Consider the following 19,789-nt stretch of genomic DNA (forward strand, 5'->3'; position numbering starts at 1 on the left):
ATTAAAAAAAAAAAAAAAAAAAAAAAAAAAAAAAAAAAAAAAAAAAGATAAAAGTCTGTAATAGCAGTAGATTTTAACTTTTCTTCCCTTGGTTAACCAAAGCCCTAGGAAACCATTTTCTTTTTTTTCAAACAACTGAACTTTGCTGAAGTGTTAGATAAAACACACTGCTGAAAGAAATTCCACACCAACCCTGGAAGGATCATGGATTAGAACTTACGTGTACAGCCACCATTCTGGAACGAATGAAAGCCATGGGCACAGCGATCACACTTTTCTCCAGCCACGCCTGGTAAACAGTGACACTGCCCCTGGTGATTGCAGACCTCTGAGACTGAGCCAAATTGACTGCAGTTGCAGGGAATACAGCCAAGTCCAGTAAGCAAGCCATAATAGCCATTCTGTTGGACAAGGAGATATGTTTGAGAACACCAAGTCTGCTCTTATTTTCTCTTACGTTCCCTGCTGCCTGACTTGCATGAATATCGATCAGCTCTGTACGACTGATGTGGGAGTGTGGGAGGACTCCCTGGCCTTATCTCCTCACTGTTCCCAGCCATTTGCAAGTGTGCATTTGGATGAAAAACTCAACACTGAAATGCTCTCATGGTTCTCTAATCTCATTAGTGAGACTTTATGTTTTAAACTCTGAGGTTATTTTAATTTGAAGACTTCCACGAGGACAAAGGAGGGCTGTGCTGGCCAGGCACAGACTCCTGTGAATGTGTATTGAAGAGCAGAACAGAGCATGTCAGTGACCTATGGTACATATGGATTGAAAAGCATTCAGCTCGGTTGGCACAGGGGTAGTAACTGGGCACAGACTTCCTGCTCTGGTCTCTGAGTCAGTTCCATGCTTATCAAAGGCTGAAAACTGATGTTTTGTCTCACCAGTGAATACCTATTTGTTCTTGCAACAGGCCTGTCTTTTTCTGAATCCCTCGTTGGTGTTCAGCCATGATGTATTTATCACCAAGCACATTCTTCAGATATTCCCAGAATTCATTTTGCAGAAGCACAGTGCTAAGACCCCTCTAAGTCTAACAGTGTTTTTTTTTTTCAGTAAGCCAACATGACTGTACCCTGTCAGGCAGTGTGACACTGGCCTGGACAACCTGATTCAGAAGCATGGTGAGTCAATTGTATGGCTCCACATCTGCAAAGAGTGAGGCAGAACAATTCACAATACAAAATCCTGTCCAAGCAAACCTTTGGTCATCTCTCCAGAACAGGCCTCCCCTCCCCTAAATTTATTTGCTGCCAGTTTCTGCATCTGCTCTAGCCTGAGTTCATCCTCCTTGAAAAAAATTGACCAGAATTTTACACAGCAGCATAGGTAAAACCTTATTTGTACATTAGTACTGTCTATCTCTGCTGGAAATAGCTCACTGACACATCCTAAATCCTGTTTGCCTTTTCTATAGCTGTATCACTTCAGACAGGGAGAGGCCTCCTATGGTTCAGAAGTACACTCAGGTCTTTCACCTTCCCAGTCCACCTCAGATCACAGAAGCTTCCTTCTTTGACATGAAACACCACTGCTCTTTGTACTACCAAGAATCATCCCTTCCCACCCAACCCCAGCTCCTCTGACCTAATTTGCTGTCCATGAAGAACTTCATGTTTTGTGCCAAAATCATAAATGCAAGTATCAAAAAGACTGATCAAAAGCCTTTGGTTTCCTAGGCAGCAAACAGAAGTCTGAATTCACAGAAAATTTTGGAGAATGTGAGATAAACTTTATATTCCATGCTTTCAAACAGCCAAAACTTTCTTTTTGTATCTCGTCACATTAATGTTGGTATCTGCAGAAAAACGGGCACACCACAATACGAGAAAACACAGATATTAGGAGTAGATAAAGCAGATAAACATTGGCTTACCAAGCACTTATCACATTTTTGTCCAATCACATTTGACTTGCAGTGACAGAAGCCTGTCTCATGATGACAAGCACTGGAAAGGGAACCATTCATGTGGCACTCACAGGCTTATGTTTAGGAAAAAAAAAAAAAAAAAGGCAAATATATATATACATATATAAGCATCTCCATATATGCATTCATTATTATAGGATTTCAAATTTCTTAGTGTGTGTTTCACCTGTTTATATCCTACAGATGTTAATATACTACAGCAATACCCATACTATACATTTGAGCTAAAAGAAAAAGAAAAAAAAAAAAAGAAAAAAAAACTCCTATGAAGAGATACATGTAAGAAGTTTGTATTATCCAGCCTTATTTGTACCATTCAGAAGAAAGAAACGTCTACAGCAAGTCACTGGAGCAAGTCATTAAGTATTAAGCAAGTCAGTAAGTTTCAGGAATATGAAGTGTCAGACCCTAGCATAATACATTCCTTCCTCAGGTTAAACCAACCCTGTAGTTTTCATCTTACACTTGACAACTCACAACTTAAAGGTTAACACTATTGGAAAAGGTGCATATCTCCCCACCCACTCTGCTACACGCACACCACATCTTTTTCTGTTCTGAGAGTAATAACACCAGCTTACCACGACAACTTTTCTCAACCACTGCATCCCCATAATACCCATCAGCGCACTTTTCACAGTGGTGACCTGCTGTGTTCCCCACACATTTCAAGCACTGTCCTGTGACAGTATCGCAGTGACCATCTTCTTGAGGGTCTACATTGCCATTGCATTCACAAGGAGCACATGACTGTCCAGGCACAAGTGGATTTCCATAGTACCCATTAGCACACCTGCACCAGAGATTAAAAACTGTATCAAAAATCACACAATCAAAGAACAATCCAGGTTGGAAGGGGCCTTGAAAGATCATCTAGTCCAACTTTTCATAGAAAGGGTGCCTAGATGAGATTATCTAACACCCTGACCAGTTGTGTCTCGAATGCAGCTGGATTGCAGTCATGTCAAATACTCTCCCCACCCAAGAGGGTACTTCCAATTAGATTTTTATCCAATGATTCTCTCACAGGCAAAGACAAAATGGGGAAAATGTTATTAGGAATGTTTTGTACATGTGGTATAAACAATTCAAAGCAGGTAGCATGATGGTAGTTACAACAACCATACTTTAACAAGGGTACCACACATACCTTTCACACTGGAAACCAGTATAGCCTGGGAGACATTTGTCACAGACAATTCCACCTCCTTCCCTCAGCTGGCAAGTGGGACTGAAACTATCAACAGTATTTGTGACAGTCAGTATTACTACACAAAAACACAAGACTTCTATAAACATTTAATACCCACTTTTAAAATCCATTCACCTATCCATATAACCACATAATTTCTAGTTTTTCTAGATTAACATCAATGTTTTACACATCATGATATGTCAAAACACAATTATCATTTTCAGAAATTCTTCTTGATTTTTATTTCTTTCAAAGGAAAGGAAGTTTTTAAAACACCTCCTAAAAAGCTGCCCCTCCTTCTAGCAAATCTGTCAAATCTCTGTACCTAGTGCCCCTTTTTCAAATGTAACACTTCTGTCCTTCTGTAGTTTTCTGCAACAACATGAAAGATAACTGTGCTGTTGCTGCCAAGTTCAAGGATAGGTCTAAGCATTTCTTTGTGTACTTTGTATTTGAATTACGCCAGTTCTCTTGTCCTGTCTTAGCTTACTCTATACATTTGTCTACCCGGAGGAAAAAAAAAAATAGGGAAAGAAAAGTTCTTGTCTTTCTCCTTCAGGTTTCATAACATTATCTCACATTCCGATTTTGCTGAAAATGCAAAAAAATCTCAAACAAGCAGCTTACTTGTTTGCAGCAGAGCTCAGAGGACAGGCACAGGGCTGGCAGTCCTCAGGAGTTCCTTGGGATGGATTTCCATAGAAGCCAGGCAAGCACTGATCACAAAAAGGTCCTGTCGTGTTGTGTTGACAAGCCTGTGAGACATGGCAAAAAACTTTTTATATTTACTTTTGATGGGTTTTAATCCCTTGTGGGATCCCTGCAGGAATCTGCATGCAGTACAATATTAAAATTCAAGGAAACAACCATGAAGAATTTTTAAAATGAGTTATTGGTTTTGTGTTTTGTTTTGTTTTTCCCAAGTTATAATAACAATTCCTAATTGTTTATTTCCTTCATTTTAGAGTGTATTTTACATCACAGAACCTTACTTAAACATATTTTGTGAATTGCAAACACAGGAAAAAAAAAAAAAAAAAAAGTATATATTTCTTACTGGTGTTTAGCAATTTTATTCCTGTAATTTTTAAATTTCAAAAGAGATCTGAGAGCTAAATCATCCTCTCAGAAGAGAGTATGTAACTTCCACTGATGACAGTCAGGGAAGATTCACATATATGTATATATATACCCAAAACACTGTTTAATTTTGTTCCTTTTGGGAAAAGTATTACTGTCATCTTGAGCAAGCAAAGTTAAGATTTTTATTGGCCAGTATACATCATTTTTTCTTTCGTTCTGAATATTCCACACTTGAAACGGTAAACTGAAGCAAACTATTGAAGAACACTTTAATGGAGCCTCTGAACACATACTAAAGTAAACAATGGAAAGCAAGAAAAATAAACAATTTGTACCCATAGCTTTAAATTTGCACACATCATAAACTTGTCTCCCACAGCCAAAATGTTCTCCTAATTTCTACAGATACTTAGAAGGATGACTTACAAAGCAAACACCTTGAATATCACATTCAGTTGCATGCCCATTGCATTTGCAGGGTTGACAAATACCCCCAAATAGTATTCCATCCACACGGTAGTACCCAGGGAGACAGGACTGAAAAGAAACGGGGAAAAAGTAGCAGCATTACATGTGTTAAAAGCACACTCCAAATCATTTTAATAGAGCCCAGTTCTGACCACCCACCAACTTGTTCACATCGTAGTAAACTGAATACTCTTTCAAGTCTATTGATGTCACTGCAACTCTTTTCTGGTAGTGGTTTTTTGCTTGCACTGGATGAAGGGGATAAGTATTAAATCCATGAAACTTTGATTCAGCCTTTTGTACCCTGGAGGCACATAAGTTAAATTTTCTGAACTTGAATATGTGAAGTTCTTTATTATGGGACAATAAAAAACAGATGGTCTACCTCCTCTGCAGAATCATGAATGATGCTATGGCACATGGCTTCATATTGAAATTATTTGTCAAAATAATTCCTACTATTCTGCAGGTGGTGCTCTGCCTCCATAATCTTGTATTCACAGATACCACCTTGCCTTACGTATCTGATCCTTGTAGGATCTTTCAAACACTAGCATTCCTCCCTGCTACGATTCCTTATTGCCTCCATAAAGCTAATGACATAAAAGAGAAATTAACTGCACAATTCAGATCTGGGAAAAGTGCTGTTCATGAGTCAGGTACACTTAAAACAGCTTCACAAAGCTTTTACAGCTATTCATTCCTTAACACTAATGCTGTAAAGTCTATCAGCATCTTTTAGTGCCATCAAACAGAACTCAAGAAATAAGTTTAAAACCTCATCTAGTATATTTGGAAAAAAACATCTACAGCATTGTGTACAGTACAGTACACAAAATTTAATCACAGAACATATAGTTTTATGGCAGTGTAATTAAAGGCAGCCTCTTTAAAACCTAGATCCTTTCAGAAAGATCATTTACATACACAAAACATTACACGAGGTTACCTCACAGGATATTCCGGTGTAACCTTGAGGACATTCACAGAATTCCACATCTGGTGCTGAAGAAAGGTCTATAACATTTGCACTTGCAGTATCCAAGGTTACAGAGTCCAGCCTAGGATTAAGCATGAAAACATCTTATCATTTGTTTCCCAAAATTTGTTTTTTAACCATTTGCTTCTATGGGAGTCGTATCACTGAGTAATGTTCCCTGTAAGCAACAGCTGAGCAACACACAAAGAAAATCTCGGTTGTAAAATATTGTGATGGTAGTTTTATCATTGCATTTGCAATTTTCAGCTGGAAGTAGATATACCCTCATCCTGTTACCATTGTTACTCTCATTGTCTTGGTGACTTCTCCTGTGGTGAGGTTTAATTAAAAACTTCCTCCTCTGTCATGATATTAGAGGTATATTGGTGGTGGAGTCTTCTCTTGCAGTCCTGTTATAAGACAGCTTTACTGCATCATGTCTAAACTAGACATATATTGCAGGAGGGTAAGCAGTGAGAAACAGCACCAGTTCATTGCTGGTGCACACAACATAACAAAGCAAAACAAAGTGAAATGGCATTTTGCAGCAGGGACAATTTTCTCAACCACAGGTAAAATTATTTCAATGAATCTTTACAATCATTCCAGAAAGATTAACGTTATGTCCTAAATGGACATAAATATCATCACTCCTCAAGGGCACAAAGCAAATTTGTGCTAATTATTTGTGCAATGTTGTTGACATAAAATGCTACCGAAGTAGGGAATAAGAAAGAAAGACTAAGGGAAGTAATTAAATAAATAATGAATCACTGAACTGATTTTCCCTTGAGATCAATAAGACTTTATTCCTGTATAACGTGGAGAACAGTATAAACAGATCTGTAATGACTGATAAAGACACGGCTAATGCTGACCTGAGACTCTGAATGACCAGTTACTCCATCCTCGCCCAATTTTCCTATTAAGCGCTCCTTTAGAGGAGCATCAGTAACATCTTTGGTAACATTTAAAGAAATTACAGCTAGCATCTTTACTGGTAGGTTATCAATCAGTGATGGATTAACTTGCCACACACCAAAATAAGCATACTGCTGAGAGTTTGAGAGGTATTTCCCTCTAACAAAGCTGCCATTGTAATTAGGCTTTTAGGCAGTATTCCTTTAAAGCAGAAAACGATACTGCTTCACAGCCAAATGCCTTTTTCTGCCCATTCCACATGGATGTATTTCAACAGTCTTGAAAAATAAAAAAATAAATAAAAAATCAATGAAAATGAAAATTGTTTTCTTCTATAAATTACTAATGCAAAACTTTAGGAATACTGACACTACAAACAGTGCTTCACATGCACAAAAGTAGTAGAAGTATATAGATTAATTTGAGTATTTTCTCTCCCTCACCTGTACACGGCTTTTTTGGCAATGTTGTAGTTGGCCCTAATCAGAAGATGAGTCACATTTACTAGAACAGTCATCAGTCTCTCCCGGTCTATGGCTTTTTTTGTATTGAAGTCTATAAAATTCTCCGACACGAATCTCACTGAATTAGAGTACTCCTCATATGGCTGTAATGACACGCCTGCTGCTCTTGTGCTCAAAATCTGCCCATTGCCCTGAGTGTGAAAGACAGAAAACATTTTTCAAATTTGCATGTAAATTTTACTTAGTTATTACATTTAGTGTCAGATATACATCCAGATAACAGAAAAAAAAAAAAAAAAAAAAAATCTTGCTCTAGGAAAAAATAAATGAATTAAAGGTCTGAATTTTCCATGTATTCAGGAAGATTGTAATCCCATAATCCCATTCTCTTTTGGTTCAGAGACTCCAGAAACATTTGATTTTCTTTTGGAAAAAAATAAATTTCAGAAATCAACTCTGCAAAACAATCTCTTTTCTGCTTTGGTTCAATTGCTAAATATGCATCACAAAATAATACTTTTTGGAGGTATCTGGATTTTGTATAGTCTTACTTTTTAACTGCAATATAACTCTAAAAAAAAAAAAGTAATCAGCAAGAATATTCATCTGTTTCATAAACATAAATCATCCCTGCTTCTTGTAGTTACCTTTGTAAACACAACTTGGTTCATTTAGTAATTATCACCTCACATGTTTTCACAAAGGATAGTATTTAGTCCTTTATTATTTAAAAATAGTACTGTATACCTACAATTTCAGAGAAACAGAATAGAAAATTAGAGAATTGATTAGCAAGAAAATATTGGTAGTGACTTTTAAGAAGGGATTTAAAACTGAGATTTAACAAGGGATTTAAAACTATTACGATACAAATACTATTTCACTTTCCTTCTTTTTTAACCTATCCATAGATTCATAATAATGTTTGAGTAGTAGCCAGCTGAAAACAATCTACCTGAACGATGACATCCACACTAGATACTATATCACTGTCCACGCTCTCCATTGGAATATCATAAGACACCGTATACTTCAAGTCTCCACCAAAAGCCGTGAGCTGAAAGAGTAAAAAAGAAAGCCTTAACAACAAAATAACCTCCAATCAACACAAAGAGGCATGAGACAATATAATGCATTTGTCCCAAATTAAAGGAATACATGGGTTTACAAACACCACTTTCCAGGGAAAACTTAACATGCTGTGCCTATCAGCACAGGCACAAGTGCTGACTTGTTACTGTGCAGGTGGGGAAAGCTAGCTGAAGGCTCTACAGATGATTCAGATAAGTGCCCTCATTCAGTGAAACACCCACAGGACTTTCAACAAACAGCAGGGTTTATGCTACCATCCTAGCCAAGGGGCAGAGCACGTGGGAGTTACTCACATTCCATCTCCCACTTTTCAGGCTTCTTAGCCCCACATCTGCTGCTGACTACTTCAAAGTAAATGAAAGAGTTGTATCAACAGTTAGACCTACATTAAATGGATGAGAGATCAGAATTTGAGTGAACATTCCCTCTGCAAAAACTACTCCCTAAAGTTACACTTCTGAAACTTGCGTTCATTTTGCCTGTCACTATACTAACAGGGGCTGCATGAGCAAAGAGGCTGGAATGAAAAAAAAAAAATAAAGAAGAGAGGTTGCAAGGTCACTTCTACTCAGAACTAGTGAGGCCACATCTGGAGTACTGTGTCCAGTTTGGGGCTTGACAGTACAAGAGAGACACAAACATAACAGAGAGAGACCAGTAAAGGACCATGAAGATAATAAAGGGACTGGAGCACCTTTCATGAGGGAAGACTGAAAGTACTCTGTGTTTAGCCTAGTCAGGGCTCAGAGGGGATCTCGATGTTTATAAGTATCTAAAGGGAAGGTGCAAAGAAAATCAGAGCCAGGCTCTTTTCAATGGTGTCATGACAGGACAAGAGACAATGAATACAAACTGGAACACAGGAGGTTCCTGTGCACTTTACTGTGCAGGTGACTAAACACTGGCACAAGCTGCCCAGAGTTAGTGGAGTATCCCTCCTTGGAAGCATTCAAAAGCCATCTGGACTACCACAGCCAGTGGTTCCTTGGCTCTAGGTGACCCTACTTGAGATGAGGGATTAGACAAGATGATCTCCAGAGGTCTCTTCCCAATTATTCCATGATTCTCTTGGAAAAAATAAAATAAAATAAAATAGGGACTCAGAGCTCGCAAAAATTAAGACCAGAGCAAAAATTAAGACCACTCAGTTGGAAACTAATAAATTTGAAATGGAAGATGAGCAAGAAGAATATAACGATCCTGTCAACTCTATTGAATGAGGTGTGAAGGGGGGCTTCAGGTCAGGAGCCACGACTATAGGGAATGTGAGCAAGAAAGCTAGTAATAGTCAAGAAAAAGAGGGAGATTATATTGTGTCATCAAAGATAAGCTAAGAAGAAAGTGGGGAGACGAGTGAGCTCAAAGAGAGAGCAAGAAGGGAAAAACTGGGAACATCTAGCCAGGAACACTAAGATTCAAAGAATAGAGACAGGTTGAGAAATCTGGTAATACTAGGTTTATATGAACTTTGTAATTATGGTTATATTACATTGTGTATATATTCCAAATATATTCAGATTCTAATTATTTTCCATAAGCTACACAAAAAACAGACAAGACAACTCTGAAGGTTTCAGTGCACAGTAAGAAAGCATTAAACTGAAAGACAAAACTTTGTCATATGGGAAAGATGTAAAAATAAAGTTCTAGGAGCACAGAGGTGACTTTAAGGTATATTAAGATCCCAGTAGGAGCACAGAGGTGACTTTAAGGTATATTAAGATCCCAGTAAATAATTTTTTTTGGTAAGCAGAAATATACATACTGTTCATGTACAAGAATGTTGTTAGAGCAATACAGTATGATTAAAATAGGGAAATGAATTGTTCTGACTCTAAGAACTCACTTTATTTCCTAAATATGGCTCAGGTGCTGACCAGTAGTAGGTATGTTTCAGCACTTTCACAGCCTCAGAGTTGTTGATGCTTATTTGATGGGGGCCATCCAATTGGCTTCGCTGAGGTTGCACACTCCTTGCATTATACAGATCAGTAACAAGCCATCCAGTCATGTGTGATATCTGCAAGAAATAATGCAAGAAATTAACAGAATCGGGCCTGGTGTCACTGAAAAAGCAGTCACTAAACTTAACTGGTCCCTAGATATTCATTTCAACTGGTGAATATAACACTTTTATTAACACGCTCCAATACACACAAATGGGGCACTTCATCATATGATAAGACTAGGACTGTCTCTGTCCCTGTAAGAGACAGGAACACAAACACAGCAAGTTTGATTTTCATCCTCCCAACAAAATTTGCATAATCTCTTCAATATACAAAGAAATTTTAACAGCATGAGGTCAGAAAGCAAATATATATATATATTTTTTATCACAGACTCTACTAGCCAATGCTTCTGGTATTACTGCAAACCAGTGGGGCTAAAGCCTGCACTGAAAAGGCGTGTTGATCACCTCAGAGCTGCCAAATGATACTGAAAGTTTATTCCTCTGTAAGAAAACACATGCCAGAATTTAGAATTAACTTGGGTGCATGTCAAGGAGAAATACAGTATGTTTTGCAGCTGCCTGAGGAAAGAATACTAGGTCACGGAGGTAACTTATAATACCTGACTGATGGGCCATGTTAGGCTGTCACAGACATCAGAAACTCCAAAGCAGAAGCACTCTGTGCAGCCCTGAGGATTTCTTTCTTGCAGGTTGTAGAATCCAGGTTTACAGAGGTCACAGTTTTCACCTTCTACATTTTCCTGTGAATGGCATACAACATTTGTTTCATATCAATATTATTATGGCAACAAATACAGTGGATTGGATAGGATTTAGGCATAACAGCATTCAGAAGGTTCTAAAGGAAAACAGATTTCAGCCCAGCAGGCTTATTGAATAAGTCTCAGAGCTTAAAATGAATACTGTTTGGAAAAAAATCATTAGAATTTGCCAGTTCATCAAAATCAAAATATATCCTGGTAAAAGTTCTGTTGTAATGAAACTTCAGCACATGGGAAGGGTTTGAAAAGCTTCTCCCAGTTTGCCGGTCTGCTTCTCTGGTAGCTTGAATTTCTGGCTTACTCTGGAGATGGAGCTCCCATCTTTACTAAATCAAGAGTCCTTGCCTCTAAGGCTGGCTCCCGGAGCTACCACAGCCAGTTTCAAGACAGCAGTTCCTCAACCACCTATTAATACTTGTACCCACCATCACTGCCACTTCCTCCTAGAGGAATTCCACATACATTTATGCTGCTCCTTTAGTTCCTAGCACTGGCCTGCTGCCTCCTTACTAAGCAAGCTGGGTAGTTCACAGCACGCTGCTACATACCTCTTTCAGTGTAGTATTTACGGGGGGGGGGGGGCATCCAACTTTTTTCTTGTAAAATCTGTACAGGCACTATGTATTTATTTATTCCAAAAGTTTAAACAAAAGTTGCTGAGATGCAAACAAGCAAAGAAAATATTCAGTAAATACCCACAAAGTTGTGTAAGTAAATATCAGTGGGTATTTCTACACAGTGAGGTTCAGAACACTTCCCACTGCCAGGCACAGGTCTCTGACCATGTCCTGTCATATCAGGACAAGACCTGGATACACATCGCTCCTCTGTCTCAGCCTTTGGCTTCCACTGAGAGAAAAACCCAGTGCAAAGGCAAAAAGGACTTTACAGAGCACCCCACAAAGTTCCCTGATGCAGATGATTAGGAAGTCACGACTGCAGGGCATACAGTGAAGCACAGCTGCCTCGCTGTTTTGAGAAGACCAGTATAAGCTCTGCAGTGTAATTTGAAATGCAAAGCTTGCAGACCAAATTATGATTTCAGAAGCAGTTATCAGGATAACATCCTTCCAGTTCACCCAGAGAACCACTCCCAGTTCCAGCCTTAGATTTGGCTTAGTGGAGCAAATTTCAGGCCTACCAGAGAGAAATCTAAACACTAACAACACTCTCATCTTGTCGACCAGTGTTTAGCATATCAAGTTTATTGAAGACCTCTCTAAACAGGTATGTTATGTATTTTTGTATATAAATTAAAGACCATTTCTGCAAATCATACAAAAAAATCTAGATGATCCCCCTCTCTTTTATTCAAAGGCTGAGGATGCTATTTGTTAATATTTAAATTTTGGATTTATAGAGAAAAAAATATTGTATGCTTCATTTCTGTCTTCAGGATATATACTTGGATCACACATTCCATTTTGTCTGTATAAAATTTGAAGAAATTACCATATGTTTCTTAATGAAAACCAATTATCATACCCAATGACTAGACCTCAGGAGCTGTCATGACTGAGGAAAACCTGGGATGTGCCTGTGATTAAAACCCTACAATGGAAGGAGAGCAAAGTGCCTATGAAGCTCAGGGAATAATGAAGGGTGTTACTGACCACAACTGTTGCAAGTAAACTGACTGTCTCATCAAAATGGGGACTGGAGGGTGGCCTTTGTTTTAGATAAACAACTATCAACAGTCAACTAGTGATATAAATTTTTATTCCTGAGTTCATTTTAAAAGTGTGAATGTCTCCCTGAGTTCTCCAGATGAGCATGATATGTGGATTTAGGTGTGAATATGTTGCTCAAAGTATTAATTTCTTTTTAAAAAAAGACAAACAGCAAAATAATTTTGAAGAGAGCAACAGGCCTGAGCTGGCTTTAACCCATGCATTCCTCCCTGTTAACAGGGGAGGCCCATTGCTGTGATGGTGGGTATATAAAGACCAGTAACGGGAATTGCATTTGTACTGTCATCCAACTGTATATTACAATTGCCATATTGCCCTTGTATAGTAAATTCACTACATTGTTCTTCTGAATTGTTAGCTAATGTAACATCAAATATTTTCAATTTGATTTTGTTATAAAACGTTTCCCCCTCCACATGTAGAATATCTAAAAGAATTTGGTCAGAGTTTTAAAATCCAACAGCTGTGTTTCACAAATGATCAAACATGAAATTCAGAGTATAAAAGGTAAGTTTGCTTTACTGTGTTCAGAGAGATGACACAGGCATAGAAATTAGGAATTCTGTCTCCTTCATTTAAAATTTGGAGCACACAATATAAGTGGGCTGATGGCTAGTGACAATCAGTGATCTAGCATAAAAATTATGTATGCCATGGTCATGCCCATGACAGCAATGAAAGGGATAGTTCCTCATCCAGTTTATACCAAAATTTTAACCAGTAAGCCACATCAGCTAAAACAGTGTTACGGTAGTTCAGAATCAGGCAAAATGGTTGTATCTCTTTTTTCTCATTTAAATTGGCCATTGGAACTATTTCTTTCATCCAGACTCTGGTTATTTATACACTTGATATTTTGGATCAGATAACTCATGTAAGAGAACTAAGCAGTTTCAGAAAAACTGTCAAACAAACCATGTTTTTGTTGGCTCCTGTTCACTGTCATATTTGGCAACAAATACATAAGCTACTAGCTAACAGTCGATTCAGAAAAATATGTCTAACTTCTTTAAATATTGACACGCAGCTTGGTAACGAAGTTCAGCAGAATCTACAGCTGCAAGATATTTCAAGAGGGCTGGGTATTTACCAAAAATGCAAGAGGTGATGTCAAATCTACTTTTTTGTTAAAATTGTTAATGGTTCATATTTTGTAATCAAATAATTAACTCATATTTCATACATGTCTAATTTAACTGTTCCAATAATTATTCCTTCCATATGCATATTGTTACTTCACACAAAGCAGATTTTATAAACGCATCCTTTCTTTATGTGTCATTAGTGGCTTTTAAGAGAAACATCAGCTCATCCTTAAAACCAAACCCAGCTACACACACTGTTGGTCTCCCTGTGATTCTCTCACACTCAGATGTGCAATTATTATTTGATTTTAATGTCAGTCTGGCCAATTTTTATAGAGTAACATACAGAACACTAAATATCATACAGAACTATTAAACTTAATTTACAATATTTTCAGTTCAGAGAATTGTTAGTCATTTTAAGTTCTAGTTGTGACACCAAGTCACTTGTTATAAAAGAAGTGATCCCTAGTTTATGAATAAATTCCCCTTATTAAAAAAAAAAAAAATTACAAATTCAATCCACGGATTCCCTTTTAAACAAAAATAATCGGTTTAATACTCACTTTGCAAAGACAAGGTTCTGTGCATGGATCTTCATTAATGCTGCCAATTATGCTACAGTTACAACGCAGGCAGTTTGGATAGCCTCGATACCCAAATGCACAACGGTCACATTTTTCTCCTGTGTAACCTTCTCTGCATTGACATTGACCTGGCCACATCCCTTGAAAAGCAAAAATTGATAAATAAGAGCAGGCAATAAGCTGGATTCAAGATGTCTCAGAGAACACCAGTAACTTAACATCTCTTTTTGATTTTATTCCATGTTAATTCCACACGGACACTTGACTTAACGCCAATCTCACCACCTATTTTTCGTGTTCAGAGTACCAGATGCACAAAGACTGCAGCAGAATGCATTTTAGGACAGATATAACAGCATTCATGAACAACAACGTTAGATCTCAATCCTTCATATTGCTTTACATAGTCAGAGCCTTCCAGCTCCCACACAACAAGACCACATTCAGGGACCTGACACATCTTTCACCTCATTTTTCTAAATATTCACCATTGTTCTGGAAAGGTACCTAACTGGCAGCCATTCACAACAAGATACAGTTTCCTCATACTTCACAGCCCAGATATATTAGCCAGATTTGAAGTTTAGAGAGAAGACATTTCCTGTTCCCTTACCACGCTGTGAGTCAGAATGGTGCTCGTCTTTAACACAGTCAGAACTCAAAGATCCAAATGGGTCACAGCCACAGGGATAGCAGGGGTGATCATCATAGGGAGAAACCTATGAGACAAATGTTCTCTGTCAAGTTCTCATGTTATTAACTGGAAAAGTAAAGTTACTTCTGTTTTTTGTCTGGGATCACTGGAACTATCACAAATGAAGACTAGAAAAAAATGGTATAAAACAACAGATCAAGGGACTCAATCTGTTTAATTTTAGCAAACAGAAGATGGAGGGGGTTGCAGTCTAGAAAAAAAAAAAAAAAAAATGCAGGAGCAAAATTTGATCTTCAATAACATAGGCAAAGGTATAGTAACTCTAATGCCTGGAAGTAGAAGCTTGACACATTCAGCCTAAATACACATTTTTTAGTGTGACAGCAGTTGACCACTGTGATGGTTTGCCGAAGATTATGGAAATGTTTAAGACAAGAATGGATGTTTTTTGCAAAGTTGCTCTAGTTCAAAGAAGAAGGAAATGAAAAAAAATCCTTGTCTCTATATTCAGTGGGTGGACAGATTATCTCTTCATGAAGATTCATTCTAACTTCATGATCTATACAACTTTGAAATATAAGGGAATGTAACTCATATGGCAAGGATTTTCTTTTCTTTAAGGGAAACCTAAAGTTTTCCTTTGAAGTACTTCAGATGTAAAGCAAATCAGTAATGACCTCTGGATACATATATAGTGGCCACAAATTGACCGAATACTTCAGTCCTTCTTAAAACAAGTGAATTAGAGAATCTTAGACTCAGGTTTAATTCTCCTTTGGTTGAACTGTACGTGGTGTCTACACTCCCACGACTCACCCTCTGCACCTACTTATACTAGATTTCTCAAGCATGGGCTTTTGAAAATATGTATGAACCTGCTGAAGCAAGACCACGTGGGGCAGAAATTTAATTTGCTGCCTCTCTTTATGCAGTGACCTCTAACACTGCAGGAACTTTATGTTCTGTTATTCACATATTAAAAATGTCTTTTGTAGAGACATTTAGGTTGTTTTTTTAAAGAGGGATGGACATTTGTCAATAAACTGGAAAGTAGATGGGCTCAGACCACACGTTCTACAATAAACATGTCAAGAAGAGAATATTTCTTGCAGTATCTCATGAGTCAGAGTCTGACCTTAGAACCATGTGATGGTCTTTTTTAACACTGATTGAAATGGGCTGCTATAGGACAGTACATAATTTTGGCACTTCTGAAGACATCAGATCTTCAATGCTGACATTTTTAGAGCTTTATCCACAGGAGAAATGGGTTTCCTATCACAACACCTACATTTCCACACTAGGAAAACATATTTACTTATTCTTTTCTTCTCCAACAGTTTCTTTCAGAGCAATTAGACCTTCCATTCCATACAACTGAACAAGCACTTTATGCTTTTCTCTGAAAGTTGTGGTGGTATGTCATTTATAAAAACATCCTGTATAGTTTCTAGTTATTCTACAATGGATAACAATGCATGTATGAATGTATAATGAACATTAAAATGGTATATCCCAAATCTTACTTTGTGTGGTCTAAAATATCCATCAGCACACATTTCACAGTTGATGCCAGTAGTATGTTGAGTACAGTTTAAACAGACACCACCTCCTATATACTGGCCATGAATATCCATGCTTCTTTTCTGATCTGCAATACTCTGGTTGTAATAACAATCTTCTGCTTTGTTATGACAGTTGCATTCTAAGAAGAAACAAAAAAGAAATCCACTTTTTTTAAAAAAAAAATTACATTACATTACAGTTTCTACAACACTGACATTTTTCAAAGAGGAAATTGTAAATAGAAGAACATATCAATTCATCTCAAATGTGTGATTTTTTTTTTTCCCCATTAACCATGCTGTATGCATCAGCAGTCTCAAATACACTAAATTTCTTAGCAAGTAAACGCACTTCAAAAACACTGTCACCACTTCAATAGCACCCTTCTTAACAGTATTCCACAGATCACACTCCTCTCAGGAGTGATGTCAATAATAATGTGTGGTTTTACTTTTAGCTGCTCTTATATCTTCTGTCCTCTGTATTATAGGAAGAAATCTGCCTGATTCATCTCTTATTTGTATTGTAGACAAAAGTCTGAGAAGTAAACAGTGCCAATACGTAAGATTTGATTTAGGTTACATTTGATTTAGGTTAGAACATACGTTTCAGTCCAAACACTTCTTTTCCAAACAGTGGCATTGAATTTTGTCAAAAGACTTCTACTTAAAAGATACTTTTCCATTTGCAACTATAAATTTTATCTAATTTTATAAGCTCCTAATTGTCTGCAGCTTGTGCCAGGCACTAGTGATGTGAAGAGGAAAAATACACTAGCTAGCCCTAGAGACAGTCATCTGTACTGAATTACTGTCAAAGCCTAAGTCAATCTATCAGCTAATCTGAAATGTAATTGGCCAGTAATGACTTTATTTCAAAAGATTTGTTATCAGAACAAAGTGGCGTTTTTTTTTTGTTTGTCTGTTTTGTTTTTTATCTGACAAAATTTATGATAAGTAAGAAGTTTGCACTTCAAGTAGCTAACAAAGTGATTGATGAAAATCTGCTGGTTTTTACAGGAGTATAATAAATCCCCATCTCTTTTGTCTCATCCTTTCTGAAAGTTTTGCTGCATGACACTTCCATTAGCCAGGCAGTCACATTAGACAAAATATTTAAAACCACCTAAATAGTTAAGATTATAAGTAGCCCCTCTACTCCATGAAGACAGTAGTTTTTGGATATTTGGGGGAATCAGTGTAGATCTGTATGAAAAGCAACCTCAAACAACAGCGTAATAAGCCTTTATGAAATTATTTAAACCTTTGTGCATACTTACTCTCACATTTGTTCCCAGCAGAAATGGTTCCTGGTCTCCATGGTTTCTGATGATACCCAGGACAGCATTTGTTACAGCTCTCTCCACATGTGTTGTGCTCACACTGGCACTGCAATTTCTAGGAAAAAGAAGAAAACACAACATTTTATTTAAATATTTTTAAATGGATAATTTACTTACTGTTCTCATAAGTCTGCCTAATATCTGATTTATTAAAAAAAAAAAAAAAAATCAACACTCACAAATACTGATTAATTAGCATTTGACTACTCAACCACACTGTACCAACTACTGGAGAGTAGCTTTTCTGCAACAGGGAAACCCCTCCTTTTGCAACTCGGACTATTTCTTGTAATGCCCTTCAAGTTTTTAATGCCAAAATTTTATTTTAATGCCAAAGTAAGAATTCTCTTCAAAAAAAAAGTTACATTACCAGAGACCCAGATATGCTTACAAAGAAAAGGAAGAAAATTATAGCAAATAATTTATATGCATTATGTAGTACTTTAGCCTTCTCTTTCCCATTCTCCTTAGGCAAAGACCTCTTTAAATTGGACAAGTTGTTCTGTAAAAAATAGATCAGTAAGATCAAAGAATACCTTTGTGATTTCATCCAGGGGACAGCTTCGAGCATGGCCATAACAAATACACATGCCACCAACAGAGATGTCCTTTATTGAGTAGTAGTACTGCAAAAATTAAAGTTAAAAGAAGAATGATTAAAATACATCTATATATATCTTCCCTCCTACGTAATAAAATACCAGCATTCTATTATTTTGTGACTTAAAATATGTCAAGAAAATACTATGAATTTCTATCACTTAGAATGATAGAATAGCATTACAAAGTCGTTTATGTTGGGAAAGTCCTCTAAGATAATCTAGTCCAACCTTTAACCTAGCACTGCCAAGTCCACCATTAAACCATGTCACTAAGCTCTATATCTACATGTTTTTTTGAAGACCTCCAGGGATGTTGGCTCAACTACTTCCCTGGGCAGCCTGTTCAAATACTTCACAACCCTTTTAGTGAAAAAAAAAAATTCCTAATATCCAACCTAAACCTCCCCGGCACAACTTAAGGCCATTTCCTTTTCTTATCGCTTGGTGCTTGGGAAGAGAGCCGGATCCCCACCCTGCTATAGCCTCCTTTAAGGTAACAATAGAGCACAATAAGGTCTCCCCTGAACTTCCTGTTCTCCAGCCTAAATGACCCCAGCTCCCTCAGCTGCTCCTCATAAGACTCATTCTCTAGACCCTTCACCAGCTTCGTTGCTCTCCTTTGGACGTGCCCCAGCACCTCAATGTCCTCCTTGCAGTGAGAGGTCCAAAACTGAAAGCAATATCTGAGGTGTGGCTTCACCAGAGCCGAGTACAGGGGGAAAATCACTTCCCTGGTCCTGCTGGCTACACTATTCCTGATACAAGCCAGGATGCTGTTGGTCTTCTTGGCCACCTGGGCACGCTGCTGGCTCATTCAGCTGCGTGTGAACCAATACCTCCAAATCCCTTTCTGCCGGGCAGCTTTCCAGTCACTCAGTACAGTAGTACTCAGTACAGTACTACTGTACTGAGTGACTGGAAAGCTGTAGTACAGTAGTGTTGTATGGGGTTGTTGTGACCCAAGTGCAGGACCCTGCCCTTGGCCTTGTTGAGCCTCATACAGGTGGCCTTGGCCCATTAGTACAGCCTATCCAGATCCCTCTGCAGAGCCCTCCTACCCTCAAGCAGATCAACACTTGCACCCAACTTGGTGTCATCTGCAAACTTAGAGGGTGTACTTGATCCCCTCGTCCAGATCATTGAGCTGTGGGAAGCCTTCCATTTGGGGAATTTTTATATTATTTTTCCTATGTTTTTCCTCAGTGATAAAAAACAACAACAAAGTTTTAACTAAGTTTTAAGTTTTCAGGAAAGACCACCAACTGTAACCAAAATTTGCTTGTAAAAGAATTTTTTTCCACTATAAAAGCCAAGCAACATAACAAAATGCTATATTTGAATCTCAGTTTGCGAAGTAAAAGTGTGCTTTCTTAAAATGGGAACTAT

At 37.7% G+C, this 19,789-nt stretch overlaps 1 protein-coding gene across 1 annotated transcript in view; it reads right to left on the minus strand.

Annotated features, from left to right (window-relative positions):
• The window catches only part of LAMA1 (laminin subunit alpha 1), a 102,896-nt gene that overhangs the window by 48,667 nt on the left and 34,440 nt on the right, over window positions 1-19,789 (minus strand). Inside the window, exons 6-21 of the mRNA XM_035319483.1 lie at window positions 18,338-18,427; window positions 17,739-17,856; window positions 16,420-16,598; window positions 14,852-14,957; window positions 14,218-14,378; window positions 10,714-10,854; window positions 9,986-10,159; window positions 8,003-8,104; window positions 7,027-7,238; window positions 5,633-5,744; window positions 4,642-4,752; window positions 3,760-3,887; window positions 3,088-3,174; window positions 2,519-2,730; window positions 1,884-1,990; window positions 221-401 (exon numbers count right to left, since the gene is read on the minus strand). Coding sequence (XP_035175374.1) covers window positions 221-401; window positions 1,884-1,990; window positions 2,519-2,730; window positions 3,088-3,174; window positions 3,760-3,887; window positions 4,642-4,752; window positions 5,633-5,744; window positions 7,027-7,238; window positions 8,003-8,104; window positions 9,986-10,159; window positions 10,714-10,854; window positions 14,218-14,378; window positions 14,852-14,957; window positions 16,420-16,598; window positions 17,739-17,856; window positions 18,338-18,427 — 2,221 coding nt within the window. The remainder of the gene's footprint in view (window positions 1-220; window positions 402-1,883; window positions 1,991-2,518; window positions 2,731-3,087; window positions 3,175-3,759; window positions 3,888-4,641; window positions 4,753-5,632; window positions 5,745-7,026; window positions 7,239-8,002; window positions 8,105-9,985; window positions 10,160-10,713; window positions 10,855-14,217; window positions 14,379-14,851; window positions 14,958-16,419; window positions 16,599-17,738; window positions 17,857-18,337; window positions 18,428-19,789) is intronic.

Source organism: Oxyura jamaicensis, chromosome 2, assembly GCF_011077185.1.
Source record: "Oxyura jamaicensis isolate SHBP4307 breed ruddy duck chromosome 2, BPBGC_Ojam_1.0, whole genome shotgun sequence".
NCBI lineage: Eukaryota > Metazoa > Chordata > Aves > Anseriformes > Anatidae > Oxyura > Oxyura jamaicensis.